The sequence below is a fragment of the Panthera pardus genome, unplaced genomic scaffold (genome assembly GCF_024362965.1).
Source record: "Panthera pardus isolate Hobbes unplaced genomic scaffold, ASM2436296v1 HiC_scaffold_13, whole genome shotgun sequence".
Lineage (NCBI taxonomy): Eukaryota > Metazoa > Chordata > Mammalia > Carnivora > Felidae > Panthera > Panthera pardus.
The window spans coordinates 27,339,097-27,357,781 of NW_026526688.1; the positions used below are offsets into that span (position 1 = coordinate 27,339,097).

Sequence of the window (18,685 nt, forward strand, 5' to 3'; positions counted from 1 at the left end):
TCTCTCCTCTCTCTCTCTGCCCCTCCCCTGCTCGTGCCTTTTCTCCCTCTCTCTCAAGATAAATAAACTTAAAAAAAAAAAAGCAGACATTATCCAGTATGTTGAAGTTAATCCTCTTAAAAAAATGTATGATTCCCTTTGCTGTGGTACAATTATAAAGTGTAGATTTAAGGTGGGTGGGTTTTGTTGGGGGGGGGGACTTTTATTTTAAAGCATTGGTTTTTAGACATGGATCCTCTTCTAGGAAACCACAGATGTAGATGAACAGGCAGTTGGAGGAGCATGATTTAAACTCAGAAAGATTAACTGAAGGATATCTTTAAATGTCACATTTCTACTGTGTAAATGTTTGCCTCCATAAAACAGTTAATAAGGAGAAAGATTCTGGAAACAGAGAAAAGTGAAGTGTTTAAAAACTATTTTTTAATAGTGATCAGTCAGAAATAAAGTAGAACTTAATGCCATCCCTTGAAGATACCATAAAAAAGTTATTTAGTTGAAAGAGAAAAACTACCCTCTCTCTCTCTGGCCCTTCCCCTCTCAAGCTCTGTCTCTCTCTCTCTCAAAAATAAATAAACATTAAAAAAAAAGGGGGGGGCGCCTGGGTGGCTCAGTCGGTTAAGCGTCTGACTTTAGCTCAGGTCATGATCTCGCGGTCCGTGAGTTCGAGCCCCATGTCGGGCTCTGTGCTGACAGCTCGGAGCCTGGAGCCTGCTTCAGATTCTGTGTCTCCCTCTCTTTCTGGCCCTTCCCCTCTCGAGCTCTGTCTCTCTCTCTCTCTCTCTCTCTCTCTCTCTCTCTCTCTCTCTCTCTCTCAAAAGTAAATAAACATAAAAAAAAAAAAAAAAGAGCAAATAGGCTGTAAGGTCGGACAGATTGGGTTCTCTTCTCTGCTGTTGCACTTTCTAAGTGTGACTATGGCTCTGTAGTTTTCAATGTACTCATGTGTAAATGGAGATAATCCTACTCATTCCACAAGGTAGTTGAGAGGATGAAGTTATGCCATCGTAGTAACTTAGTAGAACGTCAGTAAATTAGATCCCTACTCCTTTGAAACATTTTTTGAAGACTTTGGACATATTTAGAATGGACATATATATAGTTTTGAGTATCCCAACATTCTCCACTCCACCACAGAAATTGTCTTTATTATCCAAGCTCAGTCCCAGATATCATTTGGATATTGTACGTTACCAGGTAATCTACAAAGCATATGATTGAATTAATTCTTTAGGAGCTCCGTCTTCACCACCCTCCGAAAACCTCACACTTAATAAGTAAATTTGTTTATATTAACAGTTTGTAAATTCAGAAATGTGTTTTTGAGCTCTATATAATCATTTTAAGACTATATTTGTGAAAAATTAATATCTGGCTGAAAATAATGCCACAGTATTCATTTGAATTGCATAGAGCACATCCAGTGAAGCACAGAGAACTTTCTTTTGTATTTATATGGGAGTGCTTAGGGTTATTTACCTTTGTCGTATTGTAGTATAGAATTTCTCCGTATTCTTGTTTAACAGCTCCTTCCCTCACTGTAAGTCTCCACCAAATATCAGGTTTGACCAGGATTTAAACAGCCTTTATATGGTAGATTATTACTCTGAAGACCCCTTAGTGAAACCGTGCCCCTCATTATTTATGCTTTGGCCGAGTTCCTTCTTACGCTGACTTTGAGCTAAACCTGGGACTGCTTTGATGCATAAAATGAAGCAGGATTGCTCTGCCTCTTCCGGGACTAGCCCCTGAGGTAGCCTGGCTGCTTGCCAGTTCCCTGCTTCTGGAATGCTCCTCCCTCTTTGAACCCGGCTGCCATGCCATGAGGCAGCCCAGGTAGCGGTGCGGAGGCCTCCAGCCAGAGACCCACTTGAGCTCGGGGAAGCCTCTAAACAAACAGCTCATTGCCCAGGCGTCCCAGGCCTCATAACCTCAGCTGAGCTCCCTGTTTAGTAGCCTCCCGGTGACATCAGCCACCTCAGCACCCCAGCCCATGCCACACGGAGCAGAAGAGCCACCTGCAAGCCACCAGCTGGGGGGGTTTTGTTACCTAGTAAAAGATAACCAATATACCCGTACTGTAAGAAAATAATAACTCAATGCTTGTTATCTGCTGGGCCAGAAGGTTGCATCTTTTCTCATGTAGATTACTGAAAACGGCTGTTTCATAGCTGTGTGGAAGAGTCCGTGAAGATTTAAAGATAAATCTCCAAATGTATTTATTTCTTTAGCTGTAAAGATGATTTTGAATTATATCTTGCAGTTTATGATTCTTTTCCCCCTCAGAGTGCAAGGAAGTAATTTCATGTACATCTTTTGTGGTCATAGTCTCAGGGGAAAAAACAGGAGTTGGAAGCTAGAAGACCCAAGTTTTAAGGTAAAATTATTACTAGCTTTTAAGTTAAAATTCCTATGAGGCAAATTTTGTCATGCCTCCGAGTTCTCCATTTTTTAGCCTATAAAATGAAGGATTTGGGCCACATAAGTTCTAAAATACCTTTCAACTCTAGAGGTGTCTGGGTAGGTCAGTTGGTTAAGCATCTGACTTCAAACCAGGTCATGATCTCATGGTTCATGGGTTCAAGCCCCGCATCAGGCTCTGTGCTGATAGCTCAGAGCCTGGAGCCTGCTTCCGATTCTGTGTCTCCCTCTCTCTCTGACCCTCCCCCATTCATGCTCTATCTCTCTCTGTCTCAAAAATGAATAAACATTAAAAAAAAGAGGGGCGCCTGGGTGGCGCAGTCGGTTAAGCGTCCGACTTCAGCCAGGTCACGATCTCGCGGTCTGTGAGTTCGAGGCCCGCGTCAGGCTCTGGGCTGATGGCTCGGAGCCTGGAGCCTGTTTCCGATTCTGTGTCTCCCTCTCTCTCTGCCCCTCCCTGTTCATGCTCTGTCTCTCTCTGTCCCAAAAATAAATAAAAAACGTTGAAAAAAAAAAAAAAAAAAAAAAAAGAACACCTTTCAACTCTAACATTTTAAGATTGCAATGTATTTTGTTATTTATTTCTCATTAGAGTTAGTAGTAATTACCAGCAATATAGAATTGGATTATGTAAAGGTGTATGGAGTCACACGAGATAAGATGCTCCTGGAATCTGGAATAAAGTTTACATAGAGTCTTTTTCCCCTTTAAGAAAGTGTTAGCATTACCTGGGGGCCGATGCCTGGCTCTCGGTGGCCTTCAGTGGCCTTTATCATCCTCCTCTGTTCTTGGCAAAACCTGGTAGATGAAAGGTCATACCACTTTTTAATATCCAACTTTTATGCGCCAGAGTTCAGATGTTACATGGGATTACAGGAAGGTCAAATGCATCAGGGAACTCTTCAAGCACTTTACGTTTAATTATATATCTAATCTAATCACTTCTTTAAAGTACATCTTGCTGAGCAATGCATGTCTTGCTGTAATGCAGAAATCCCTTAGAGCAAGTTTTCTTGCCTACTTATGATGGAGTATATTGTATAAAATCTTTATGCCTGTGTATATTCATTTTGTAACAATAAGGGCTTGAAAATGTCTTTTTTATTTTTCATTAGGGAATCGCTTCTACTAAAACAGTCTCTATTTTGTCAAGCATGACATTTCTACTGGTGAGGGTAATTAGTACCCATGCCAACTGTGCTCTGTTTCTCTCTGTGAGGAGAGAATTTTTAGTCGAAAGGGACCTGTGTTAAAAAGCAGGTGCTAACACAGGAGTTTATTTGAGCTCTGCTTAATCACTCTCCTCCTCACTTTGGTTTCTCCTACACTTGCATCCAAAAAGCATGTTTGCTGCAGTTTTCAACTGATTTCAACCAATTTAGACTGGTTATTGGTCGAGGGATAGAAAAGGAGTGAGTACTAAATCGTTTTGCTGTGAGTATGATTCATTACTAAAATTTGAATTATAGGAGCCACTTTACAGAAGTGACACTTAAGTGTATTCTTTTCAAATGGCAAGAGTCTAAGTTTAAAGTGCTCTTTTTGCCTCTACAAGTAAACCAAACTTTATAGAGTACACTAGATTACAACTGCAGCATTCACTTGAAAAACATCCATCTGGCAGAGTGGCAAGGGAATAGGTTCTGGAAGAAACACAGAAAGTAGCTTCAGTGGTATTGCTGATGTCCTAGTTCTGCAGTTGAGTGGGATGGTGGGTAGTGTTATTAACATATTTTTCTGTATCCATTGGTACATGAGAAAAACATTTAAAAATAGTCCCATAATGATTATGATTTGATATGATCTCTTTGGCTTAAACTATTCGGTTAACCTCAGTTAACAGAGTATTCAGAAAAGGGCTCAAATCCTTTTAGTAAAGGGTGAACCTTTACTAAAGGTGGGTAAAAAGGCTTGCTTAGGAGCAAAGAGAAGTCTGATTTCAGAAACTTCGGGCCTGATGAGAAGCAGCAAAAAGTGAAGAGTTAATTATGGACTTAAGAACTTTGAGATTGTATGTAGCTTTGAATTAGCATTATTAGGAACTGTGGTCCGGCCATAATACAAAACCAATATAAACTGTTAATTTTTTAATTCATTTTGTACTGCTTACCTGAAATCTTAGCTCAGGTTGCCATACCATAGACTGGTGACTTAAACAACAGAAATTTATTTCTCATAGTTCTGGATGGAGGCTGGGAAGTCCCAAGGTCAGAGTGCCAGCATAGTCAGCTTCTCAGCAGGGCTCTCCTCCTGGCTTGGGGAGGGCTGCCTTCTTGCTGAAAGAGGAATTGAGCTCTTGGGCACCAACCCCATTGTGAGGTTGTGTTTTGTGACCTTATCCAAATCTAACTACTCCTAAAGGCCCTATCTTCAAATACTGCCACATTAGGGTTAGGGCTTCAACATAGGAATTTGCTGGGGTCGGGGTGGACACAAAACACTCAGTCCATCTGTAACACCTGGTTATTTTTGTGTCACTACTTTTTTTTTTTTAAAGAAATACAATAATTGCTCAGGAATCTTACTTCCCTCCTCCCCCACCCCATGCATAGTTACCCATTTATTTGCTTGCTCAATTAAATTGGAATTATAAAAGAAAATTTCTAAGAAGTATCAAGAATCCCCATAATATTCTTTTTTTCAAAAGACTGTTTTCAGTGACTAATAAGAAAACATCTTTCTCTACTAAGAATAGCATCAGTAGTAAAACTTCGGAAACACTATGAATACCATGCATAATTGTTTGAAATGCCTGTTTGGGTAGCCAAATTAGCAAATTTGAAAATAGACAAACTCTAAATATAAAATGTTTCATATATTGGTTTTCCTTTTCTGAAGATAGTAACATGATAAAACCCTACTCTGAATACCATAAAAACGCCCATTAAAGTCATCTCCTAGTTTCAGAGTGGGTTCAGTACCTCTTAGAATTGGGGAAGGGGCTATGGGCAGGGAACAGAACGAGAGCTCTCTGCTCCTGACTACTCTCGGCTGCCAGATTCACAAATGCAAACTCAGAAACAACAAGGACTGTATCACTGAAGGAGCTGTGAGGAATTTCTCCCAGTTTGCACAGTTAAAATGACTAATGATCTAATGTGGAATGATTCCCTCACAAATGATCTTCAGATGCCAATCAGTGTGACTTGTGTCCTGTCTCAAGAATCAGCCAGCTATCTGTTGAACATTAGTTAGAATCTTTGATGTTTAGATTTAAAAACCCAAGACTGTAAATATTAACTGTAAAAAGGGATTCATGTGAGGTTTGGGTTGTGTGAAAACTTTTCCGCTTAAGGTATAAAACATCAGGTTCGTATCAGACATGAAACCTGGTTTCCATAAAGTCTGCCAGCTGTTTCTCATTAAACAATGCAAAATTAATGTTGCACCTTCTGAGAGTGCTAAGCATTCTGTTTTTTTCTTCCTCCCATACAAACCCTATGAGAGGAAGCTAGAAACTCATTTTCATGCATACATTTCAATTCTGCTAAATCTGAGGCTGGAAAAGAGGAAAACAAATTTCTGGCTGTTGAAGAATCCCCTTGGAGTTTCCATGATGAGAACGTTAAGTTAAAATTGAATTAAGTTGGCATTCAGAGCTTTATTCTCACAAAGATTCCTCTGTGGATTTCCTGTTCTTTCTTGTATGCTCATTTCCTTTCCCCTCTCCTCTTCCCAATACGCACACTAAAGATAGTCCTTTATGTTTTCAATATAAAAATAAATTTTTATTATAAAAGACAGTTGAAGTACAAAAACTTTGTTTTAGAAGATATTTCATAAATTCTACAAATTCTCAAATGCCTTCGATTCCTTCCTAAAGATGCCTACATATGTTACTTTGGAAGAATACCCTCTCTGAGGCTGGAGAATATCAATCATATTTTACCTCTGTTCGTGTAGCTTATCTAGAATTCATAGAATCTTATTTGGAGAAGAACTTAAATGACAGCTAGTCCAACTTCCCAGTACAGTTCTCATCTTCACTATGGGAACTCTGACAGATTGTCGTCTGGCTCTGCTTGAATACACTCTTAAAAAAGTGAGAGCTCACTGTCACTGGTTTGGATCAGCCAGCATCTGATTTAGTGCTGAATTTCAGGTTTCACACATTCGGGAGGCATATTGACCAGCCCGAGGGTGACTAGGAAGGTAGTCAGGACATTATTCTGGAAAAAGCAGTTGAGGCAACTTCAGGAATTTAGTTCAAGAGACCAAATGATTGTCTGTTAGGGATCTGCAGAAAAATCCTGTCCTAGGAAAGAGGCAGGTAAATTGTCTTCTCTAGTTTCAATTTTCTGTTACTCTTTTCTTGTCTTCTGATACTTACTATTTTAGACAACTTCTGTTGTTAAGAAGTCCTACATTTCCAGGGTGCTCATCCAGTGGTATGGTCACACTCATTATTGGTAGGATTTCACATACAGTATCCCCTGGATCATTGCTGAAGTAGCCAGAACTACCAGTGTGATCCCTGCCTACCCAGTTACCCTTCTGCAGTCAGCCACACTAGTCCATTTCTGAACATGCTATGCAGAACCTGAGCACCCAGGCAAAGGAAAAGAAGGAAAGCGGAATGAGAGTTCTGAAGTCAAGACTGTCTGCTTTTGATCTCCAACTCTGCTGTTAACTTGCTGTATTCATCCTCCTCTTCCTCAGTTTACCCTTTTGTTATATGGAGATAATAGTTTCTAGCTCTGATCATTGTTGTGTAAAGTAAATACAAATTAATAAATACACATTTTGAAGAGTGCTTGGTACATAGAAAGTACCCAGTAGATTTTAGCTATTATTTTCAATAAACTACTTTGTATTTTCAAAATGTTTTCATGTCTTCTATTTCATTTAGCCTGAAAATAACTCAATGAGGAAACCATTACTTTTGTCACCCAACTCCTCCCATTACAGAGACTGTGACTTAAAAACACTAATATGTTAAAACACTTCAGTTCTAGGAGTGGTATCATGTCTGTTTTGAAAAGTCATAGTCATGGGGCTTCTGGGTGGCTCTGTCAGTTAGGTGCCCAACTCTTGATTTTGGCTGGTCATGTTCTCGTGGTTCACAAGTTGGAGCCCCACATCAGGCTCTGTGCTGACAGCACATAGCCTGTTTGGGATTCTCTCTCTCTCTCTCTCTCTCTCTCTCTCTCTCTCTCTCCCCTTCCCCAGCTCACACACTCTCTCTCCTCTCAAAATAAGGAAATAAACTTAAGAAAAGAAAAAGAAAGAAGAGTTATAGTCCTGACATAGTCCACTATGATAAGACTATATATGTTGTTAACTTTGTTTAGCTCAAGGTACTGTGCTTGAGAGAACCATTCACCAGGAGTCAGAGGACCAGAGGAAAAGACTGGAAAAGAAAACATTACCGTAGAAGGATCTAGTAATGTGTAATCTGTAGAAGAGACAAGTTAAAGGAAACAAAGTTTTTGAAAAAAGTATGAATAAAATATCTTTTTAAAAAGTTTTATTTCTACTTTGGCTCATCAATTTTTATTCTCCAGATAGTTTCTCTTTTAAATTCTCTTTATAATGGCCCAAGAATTGAGAAATTTCAAGGATGAGATTGTCTAATCTTCATTATGGTACTATTTTAAATCTCCCTTCAAAAGACAGGCATCAGTGACTCATGAGTGGACTCATGCCCATATGGATTCTCTAGCTTATAGTTTGTTTTGATTTTGATTTACGTATCCCTGTCTCAAAGAACTCCTTAGGTATACCTTCCAAGCAGATTAATCATGTCTCTCTGCCTGAAAGAAATTTAATAGCTCTAATTATGTGGTTGTTATATTTTCCTGGGAATTTATATTAATGGCTGATAACAGTATTTTATTTGTAGAAGGGAAATACTGATCTATCTGAACCAAATGATACGTTTGAATGAGGTGTTTTTTGTTAAGATAGCCAGAGCAGATGGAACAACCTGTCTATTTACAGACAATCGGTGAATAATTATGATACAGCTACACAATGGAAATGCTAAGCAAAGAGTAAGATTAGACTTATATGTACTAATCTTTTAAGAGAAAAAAGCAAACTTCAGAAGACTGTAATATGATCCATTTGTGTGACCCAAACAACAGTAAAAAGAACTCAGAGAAACACATGTTCATGTGAATAGAAAAAAAATCTCACATGCTACTTGTGCATGTTAAGCAATGGTTACTTACAGGAAAGGGGTTTGTTGAGCTAGAGGAAGAAATTGAGGACATTTTACTTGATATTATTTTAGAGGGAATCATGATTTTTATCGTTTAAAATAATTCTTTTGGGGAGGGAATGGTGAGTAAAGGTAAATGATAAGTGAGACCAGTTAAAACTGAGAAAATACTTATGTAATACCTCATTTTTTTGAGAGAGAGAGAGAGAGAGCTCTAGAGCTGAAGCGTAAGCGAGGGAGGGGCAGAGTCAGAGGGGAAGAGAGAATCTTAAGGAGGTTCCATGCCTAGCGCAGAGCCAACGGGGGGCATGGGTGTGGTGCTCTATCTTACAACTGTGAGATCATGACCGGAGCTAAAATCAAGTGTCGGGCGCTTAACTGACTGAGCCACCCAGGTGCCCCTGTAATATCTCATTTTTATTTTTTTTTTTAATTTTTTTTTAACGTTTATTTATTTTTGAGACAGAGAGAGACAGAGCATGAACAGGGGAGTGGCAGAGAGAGAGGGAGACACAGAATCTGAAACAGGCTCCAGGCTCTGAGCTGTCAGCACAGAGCCCGACGCGGGGCTCGAACTCACAGACCGTGAGATCATGACCTGAGCCGAAGTCCGATGCTTAACCGACCAAGCCACCCAGGCGCCCCTCATTTTTAAAACCATATCTGAAAGTCTGTTTGTATAAAAAAGTGGAAATAAGTATTGGAATTAAAAATTTTTTTTTTATTATTTATTTTTTGAGACACAAAGACAGAGTGTGAACAGGGGAGGGGCAGAGAGTGAGAGAGACACAGAATCCAAAGCAGGCTCCAGGCTCTGAGCTGTCAGTACAGAGCCTGACATGGGGCTCGAACTCACAAACCGTGAGATCATGACTTGAACCAGAGTCGGACACTTAACCGACTGAGCCACCCAGGTGCCCCAAGTATTGGAATTTTTAAATGTAATGATTTTCTGTTTGTTTATATATACTTTATTTTAAAAAAAAGATGGCAAGGGGTGCCTGGAGGGCTCAGTTGATTGAGCCTCTGACTCTTGATTTCGGCTCAGGTCATGATCCGAGGGTCTTTGGATCAAGCCCCACATCAGACTCTGTACTGAGCATGGAGCCTGCTTAAGATTCTCTTTCTCTGCCACTCTGCCTCTCTCTCTCTCTCTCTCTCTCTCTCTCTCTCTCTCTCAAAAACAAACAAAACAACCCATGATACCTCTAATTCACAGATTCATAGAGGTAGTAACTGTAAAACTGATGGTACACAGAGCAATCTTATCACAAAAAGTAGAATATCCAGACATGAAATGTTGCCTGATATGATACCGTATAACATATCGTCTATGAAACATTCTTGCGAAAGAAGTTTCATGTGAAAGAGGAAAATATAGATAGGCGCAAGTTAATCACACAGAAAAGACAACAACTAACAAGGTCTCTTCAACAAGTCCGTAAGGTGAAAAGAGAAAAAAAGGAGAGAAGAAGACCCTTGTACATTTAGGGAGACTTAATGGCACAAGAACAAAAGTACTGATCCTGACATCCAGTGAACCAGTGTTAGGAAGTTTTTTCAGCCAATGATGAAATGTGAATATTGGCATGGGTAATAGATGGATATACCCCTATTCTGTTAGATGTACTAAGTTGAGGGTTTTGAAAGAAAATGCCCATAATTTTTAGAGATACCTGTGGAAGTGTGTGTGGGCAAACTGTTACAATGTGTTGAATTTGCTGCAGAATACTTTTAGTGGGAAAAGGAAAAGATAGATGGCAGAGGCCAGGGTAGCAAAGTCTTAATAATTAACGGTTGTTGAATCTGGGTGATGATTACATGAGTGTTCAAGTGCTGAAAAGATCATAATATTTTTATCTTATGAAGCCATTTTTGTAACTGTTTCTAGAGCAAGAGGCTGAAGGAAGAACTTGAATAGTATATGGAGCTTGTATGGACTGAGAAAAGGTTACGCTTGAGTCTTTTGAAGAAATTGTTAAATGGAAAGAGAAGTATCCTTTGTTATCTCTTGAGCCAGCTTTTAATAGGATTCTTCTCCTAGTTTGGCAGAGGAATAAGTCTGGCTTTATTCAGAATGCCTGTGTGCCCTTGCACGTAGGCACACACATACAGACACACACACACACACGATTTTCTGACTTGGGACAACTCCAGGAACCTAGAAACTCATTCAGCATTAAGCTGGAATGGGGTGACCAAACATTGCAGTTTGCCTCAGATGAATGGGCTTCCTGGGATCAAAAAAATCTTGGGCAAAGCAGGATGAGCTAGTCACCCTAGTCTAGGAAAGTCTAGAGGATTTGATAGAGGTCAAACTGGGCCTTCATCTTAATGAAAACCGAAATACATTATATATCATGAGGTTAGACAGCTGTCTGATAACTTACATCATGGCTTCACCGTTGTGGTTTTGTTCTTTCCTAGGGAACGCATCAAACATCACGCAGGCATGTGTTGAAATGTAGGTGTAAATCTCTCACGTAAATTTAAAGTCTCATTCACCAAGCTGGATCATTCATGTCCTCTGTTCCCTTTTAGTAATGTAAATCAAAAGTTGACAATAACTTTGATTTTGTTAACACTCTGCTAAATATAAGGGACTATGTTAAGCCTTCAAACGGAAAATTAAGATATAGTCTCTGTTCTTACGAGCTCACGGTGGATTAGAGGAGACAAATAATTACTGTATGTTATTTTGTGACAAGTGTTACGGTAAAAGATTGTGGCAAATGGTTTTAGGACCAGTCTTTGGCAATCCTTTTTTGTATTTTATTTGCAAAAGTATTCTACAAAGACAAAACAAGAGGAAAAAAGAGAATTATTTGGAGTATTGGTATTTTGGAATCTCGTTTTAAAATCTTGTTCAAAGGATGTCCCAAAGTTTGTGCTTTATAAAAATAGAGTAACAGTCTTAAGAAATTAAGAATTAATGTTTATATTTTATGCTTTTGAGATGAACGGTGTTACAAAGATTGGGATGTTCTGTGTGATAATGGTGAACTTCAAAAGCTTTCTCAGCACTGTCAGATCAAGGAACCCTTTCCCCTGTACCCAGAAGTCATTTGTGAGAGAGCAGTATAGGTTTTGTGTTAAAATATAAATGCTAAAATTCCTTTGGCATTGAACATTTGTAATAATGCGTTTAAATCTTGAGACATGGTTATCATGATTTCTTTGCTCAATGGAAAAAACAAGATTTAGAAATTAAATTTTTATATTCTAGGCACGTAATAATACATAGGTCCCTGCATGCTCATAGCTGCCTTATGGATCCCTAAGATTCTTTTATTTTAATATTTAACCCTCAAGAATATTCTGTCTTTTCATTGTTGTTTTGATTTGTTAAGAAGTTGCGTGAAATTCAATTTAAATGGGAGAATATTTTGTTACTAGTTAATTTCTCCAGAAGGTATTTCACTTATTAGTATAATCTAATTCCCATTCATTTCAGCTAATTAGTAATTAGGGTATTTGAGCCATGTGGAGTGAACCAGGGAGAGCAGAGTAAAAGATGATGTTGGAAAGTTGAAGAGTAGTGATAGGAGAGATTCCCTATGGTCTTCCAGATCATTGTATAGACTTAGCTTTTACGTCTGGTGAGATGAAGAGCCACTGAAGATTCTGAACAGGGGACTGGTGTATCTAACTGGTATGTTACAACAGGATCACTCTGCTGCTATGTTGCATGAACTCTAAGGGGATTCTTCTGGAAGCCAGAATGCCAAATAGAAGGCTGTTGCCACTCAGCCAGCTGAGAGAGGATGGTGACTTAGACCAGGCCAGTGACCGAGCAGTGACTAGATTCTGGAGATGTTTTGGAGATAGTGCCAACAGAAATACTCTGATGCGGTGAGCATCGTGTGTGAGAGAAAGATGGTACTCAGGAAGAACTCAGGGTTTTGGACCTGAGTAAGAAAAAGGATAGAGTTGGTATTTAACAGCAATAGGAAATTCTTCAGAGTAGGTTTTGGAGGGAGTACTAGGAGCTCAGTTGTGGGCCTCGGCATGAGATGTCTCCAGCATGTCCTTGTGGTGACGTCAAGTAGGAAGTTAGATTATGAGAGTCAGGAGTTCAGCAGAGAGACTGAGCTGGAGATATGACTGAGGAGTTGTCAGTGTACGAATGTTATTTGAAGTCACAAGACTGCATGAGGCCACCGAAGAATGATACTGGTAATGAAGAAAAAAGATCTAAGGACGCAGTCCTAGAGTACTCCAGTGTCAAGAAAATGAGGAGCAACCAGAAAAAAAGACTAAGGAGTAACCAGTGAGGAAGGTGTCTAGGTATCCTAGAAACCAAGGGGAAAAATATTTCAAGAAGGAAGAGAGGTGATCGGCTACGTCAAATAGTGCTGACAGGTAAAGTAAGGTGAGGACTGACAAATGACCACTAAGAGATAACTTCTAAGCGTATAAGATACTTGATAAGGTGATAATAAGTTGTAACTACTGTTTATTGGGCTTTTTCTGTGGGATACTGTATTAGGTGCTTTATACAGTTTTCTGTAACCCATTAAATAGCTTTATATGGTAAGAATTACAGTTCTCATTTTATAGATGTTGGAAGCCAAGGCTCCAAGACACTAAGACATTAGTCCAAAACTATATACCTTGTAAAGTTGCAAAGCAAGAATGCAAACCCCAAATTTAAAAGGCTTTACTTTTTTCCTTGTATTATACTGCTGGACTTACAGTAAGGTTGCCACCACAGTTTTTTAACAGGGTTTTCACCTGACGTTACTTTATGCATTTATGTGTAGGGTAAGTTAAAGCTATCTTACATGCTTTATTTTGTGCCGCAAATTTATATCATAAAAGGCAAGGGTAGATATGTAAGTTTGGTTTTTTTTCCTGTGGCCTGATTCCAAGAAGGAAACTTCGAATTAGGAGATTTCTTTCAGTAAAGATTCTTTTTTCCATACACATTTTACAATATGAAACATCAGTAATAACGTTCTCTACGGCAGAGAAAAGTTTTTATATTTGCAATTGTCCCATATTTTATCACTCCTCAGGCTGACTTTTAAAATATTCCAACAGAAAAATCAGTTTTAAGAATCCATCTAAGGTGTGCAAACTAACGGCAATTGCTGGCCTCTGTATGATGATGTCTTAGATATTTGCTCCTTGTGTTTACTAGTTTACAACCACCGCAAAATCAAGGAACATGTGTGAATATTTTACAAACGGGTTTTCTTTATTTTTTCAAAGCCTAAATTGCACTCTGTTAATTATCCTAGCATTTAGAAAATTACTTTTATCATTACTTGGCCATTTCGCAATTGTAAAAGTATAAAGTGGGCACTGTGTGTTAACCATGCACTAAATTTAGTCTTAGGCCATATGATTTTAATTGCTTTGCATCAGAAAATAGTATTTGGTGTGTATTGTTTACCATCTAGCTAACCGTTACACCTACTGAACTTCTTTCTAGAAGAAAAACCTCTGGGCTCTTAGTAGTGTAAGCTTGTTTAAACCATCCTTGGTTCTTAATTTGTACTTTTTCTTTTTGCTTTGTACCCTTTCCTCAAATTTATTGCATGCATTTACAGATTTGTATGTGCCTTCTAGTGATACGATTCAGTTTACATAATTAGCATCCGCATTATGGTGACTACTTGGAAAGTCTCATCTAGCTTATTCTGTACTTACTCTCCCTGCAAAGTTATCTACTCCCTTGGCTCAGCTACCCCTACTGAGGCACTGCTACCATTTTGCTAACTGACCCTCTCATTATCTCTCTCCCTCTGCGATCTTCAATTCAGGTCTTCCGCTGTTAGTTTGGCCCCCACCCCCAGTTTATTCTCTGTGGAATAGCTAGAGCCATCTTTCCCAAACTACAGTCTTAACATAATTTTCTGCTTCACATTCTTGAGGGGGTTCCCGTTGTTCTTAGAGTCCCCCCCCCCCCAGTCTCATACACTGAATTTAGCCACTGAAGTTTCCTTAGTTCCTCCGTGTCCTCTGGGTGTTAATATGTGCTCTTCATACTACCTGGAATAAAGTTCCCCATCCTTTTGCCTCAGGGATTTCTGTTTATCCTCCAGTCTCCCCTCAGGAAGCAGTTCTGAGAATCTTTCCTAAGCCCAGTCCCTTCTGCTAGCCTCCAGAGCGGGTTAGGTATGCAGCCTCTAGCCTCTCCTGACATCTTGAACTGTTTGTCACATTTGACGGTATTTGATGAGCACTGGGTGTTTTATGTAAGTGAGGAATCACTAAATTCTACTCCTGCAACCGATACTATACTATATGTTAACTAACTTGAATTTAAATTAAAAAAAAAATAGTATTTGCTTTCTCTAGTTGATTCCTCAGAAGCTAGGCTTTTGTTTCTTCATCTTCTGTCCTTCTGAAGAATTAGTATACATGTATTTCATTTAGGGACTCATATTTTGGAGGAAGAAGACTCATCAAGGCAAAGTATCGAGCCTTTCTTGTTTACCATGCTACCCCTAGCACTTAACATACTGCAAGATACACTGCACATGCTAAAATATTTTAAATGAATGCCAGTGATAACTAAATTTGTGTTCAGCCTTCACCTCTCCTGAATTCTAGTTGGTCCCATGATCACCAGGGTATCAGGCACCTCAGATTCATAAACCCAAACCTCTTCCTCTTCTCTCCTCCCTTCCCCGCCCCGACCTACATCCTTCTTTTCTTTCATCTGTCACTGACATTTCCAAACTGGAACTGCTGTATCCCTTACTACCTGCATCCGTCAGTTTTCAGACTCTGTCACTTCTGCTTTCTAATAGTTCTTGACATTACTCATTCCTCAACTGTTGTTTTTTCCACAACTGCTTTATTTCAAGCCTGTCACTTCCTGCCTTGTCAACTACAGAGCCTTCTACTTTACCTGATCACAGCAGTTTAGAAACTAAGTACATAGACATTTTGAAAGCATTATAAATAATTTTTAGTCTCAATGATTTGTAAAAATCCAGAAACTAAATATTTCTTCTTCTGATTAATTCTTCTAAATAAACAGTTAATGTGTGTGTGCGTGTGTGTATGTATTCATCTACTTAGGGACTTTGTTCATTTTCAAGAATCAGAAAAACTATTATTAAATCAACTGTATACAAATAAAATTTTGTAAAAGATTCTTAATATGAAAAAGGGAAATCTTTTTGTGCATCAGTAATGAAGGTGTCACTTTTTTCGTATAATATTGAATGTCAGCTATGTCCTGTAAAAGACCTTACTGACTTATTGACCAGTCATCCAGAGCAGTCACTGTCTCTAGAGGAAGCTTCCCAAGTGCAGTATAAAGTTCAATTAAGTCCTGAAAGTGGGCCAAGATGGAGTAATAGGGACTAGTTTTACTTTCCCTTTTGAAACAGTAAACACACACACACACAAATGAAATCTATGAAACAATGGTTTTCAAAAATTGGACATCATGCAGTACGTGTAGTGATCCCTGAGAGATAAACATTAAATAAGCTGAGTTGTGTGACTGCTCTGGCTTACTGCCAAGAAAGCATTTCCAGTCCTTAAACAGGAAAGGGGAAACCCAGGAGGAGCCCCGTGGTCTCCCTGAGTTGAGAAGGTGGAATTAGGAGTTTAGGGAGACCATGGGGCAAGAGTTAGCAGGTTGGAGACCAGCGAAAGGAGAGCTCCAGAGATCTGCAAAGGATCCCCTTACAGTGTTCAGCCGAGTACTGATTTGATATAAGTATGAGGAAACCACAAGAGGCAAGAGAAGAACCACAGAAAAGAGGATTAGAGGGAACAACTCTGGCAGGTCACATAGCATCTGTCACTGTGTCTGTTGCTACCAGCCAGAGTGGACAAACCTCCTAATTCACCAGATATCATAAGGTACTCAGAAGGGTAATAAATACCTCACTAGGAGAGAAAAATTAGTCTTAGACTTAAAAAGCTGCTCTGGGCCTGTTTAACAAAGCTTAAAAACAAGCTTGGAAAGCAACCTAAGATATGTATCTTTGGAGTCCCCGAAGGAGAGAATGGCGGAAGAGAGGGCAGAAAAAATACATGAAAAAATTATAGCTGAAGGTTTTCCAAATTTGGTGAAAACTATACAGCACAGATCTAAGAAGGCCAGGAAGCCCTGAGCATCACAAAAGGAGAAGGAGGAGAAGGAAAAGGAGGGGGAGGAGGAGGAGGAGGAGAAGGGAAAAGGAGGGGGAGGAGGAGGAGAAGGGTATACCAGTATACTTCACAGTCAAATTGCTTGGAGCCAGTGGTAAAGAGAAAATATGAAAGCATCTGGAGGAGAAGCCACCTGTATAAAAGAAGAAACATAAGCATGTTGGCAAATTCCTAGTCCAAAATGATGCAGACCAGAAGGTAGCAAAGCAACATCTTTAAAATCTTAAAGGAGAGGGAAAAACAGTTTTAAAAATAACTCGACATCTCCTGTCAGTATCATCTGCAGTAGCATTTGACCCGTGTCCGAAAGCGGAAACTTGAACGGGCAAGGTGTTTGATGATACAGAGATCTTAATCATCTATTTTGGTACGACATTTTACATTTTGAAAGTGTTTATATATGGGAGAAAGCTTGCTTTTGGCACATTTTGGAGGTAGCTAGGATGGGTGATTTTCTCTCTATTTTATACATGAAGAGGCTGAGATGTATAGGTAATATGACTTTCACCGTTTCATAAGACCCAGAAATAGAATCAGGCTTCCTGACTTCCTCTTCAGGACTCTCTTCTGACCTACTCCCATCTCCTCACTATTAGCTGTGTACTACTCAAAAATATTTCCTAAACTTAGAGGCTGTCAGAATATACCACGTGCCTTGAAGTGATTGTTTTGTATCTTGACGTTTGCAGTACATCAAGAAAAGAAATTTAAAGTCTTACTAAAATATCAAGGTCCAAATAGAAGACAGGAAAAAATGAGAGTACATTAAGGTATATTAGGCCTTGTGTGAAAAGCTGTTACAGTATTTAAACTTTAAGGAAATGAGCAAAGGTAGGAAAATTGCAATGGTTGCAGAGAACCTTTTAATTAATGTTATTTCCTTTTTTTAAAAAGAGGTAAGAAGTTTGATTATTTTAATTACCATTTTAAATATGAGCAGAGATTCTTTTAATAACTTGGTTCAGATTAATGTGGCAGAAATTGGTTGAGAAGAAACTAGATTTTTTATATATGCTGCATCTATAGTACATAAAATAGAAGAATTAAATATTATCTTATATTTCACTGCCTCTGATATAGCAAATTAACCCATTGCTAACAGCCATGTGGAATGAATATGGTCCATTGTCCTTGTTGTTGCCACTAAAGTTCCTTCAAATTGTCTTTAGAGAGGTTTCTCAACCTTTGTGTTCAGGAGAAATTTTGAGAGCCAGATTTTTGGGAAGTCCTTATGGTAGAATTGAGATTTAAACGCTTGAACTTGAAAAGTAGGCAAGGTTTAAGTAGAATAAGGAAGAATGTTTTTGGTTATAACATGTCCTCTCAGAACACTGAGGACAATTCCTGTTGGAAAGAAATAGGAAATAAAGTAGAGGAGGTAGGCTGGAGCTAGATTACTGAAGGCCTTAAACCACAAGTAGGAGAAACCGGTGAACAGCACTGAAGTTAGAATTTACTCCTGAGGTGAGTGAACTGTCGTCCAATTATGCAATGTGACTTTCTCACACTTCAACTCAGTGCTTTCTGTGTATGTTAGAATGTATTGTGTTTCAGTCTACATAAGCACAGATGAAATGACAGAGCGAGGACGATTTACCTGAAGAGAGGACGTGTTTTCTTTTTCTTTTCTAGTCTACGCCTCTACATCTGGCCGCAGGCTACAACAGAGTGCGGATAGTACAGCTTCTTCTCCAGCATGGTGCTGATGTTCATGCAAAAGACAAAGGGTAGGTGTATCCATCTATTCCTTTTTTGTTTTTATTAAACATTTTTTTTCTTCATGTATGTTTATTCCTGAGAAAGATAGAATGCAAGCGGGAGAGGGGCAGAGAGAGGGAGACACAGAATCCAAAGCGGGCTCCAGGCTCTGAGTTGTCAGCCCAGAGCCCGACGCGGGACTTGAACCCATGAACCGTGAGATCATGCCTGAGCCGAAGTCGGACGCTTAACTGAATGAGCCACCCAGGCGCACCTCAGTTT

The 18,685-nt window shown here is 39.1% G+C and overlaps 1 protein-coding gene across 2 annotated transcripts in view; it reads left to right on the top strand.

Moving 5' to 3' along the window:
- The window catches only part of TNKS (tankyrase), a 209,866-nt gene that overhangs the window by 115,676 nt on the left and 75,505 nt on the right, over positions 1–18,685 (top strand). For both annotated transcript variants that reach the window (XM_019466806.2, XM_019466805.2), the window contains exon 6: positions 18,338–18,432. In XM_019466806.2, coding sequence (XP_019322351.2) covers positions 18,338–18,432 — 95 coding nt within the window. The remainder of the gene's footprint in view (positions 1–18,337; positions 18,433–18,685) is intronic.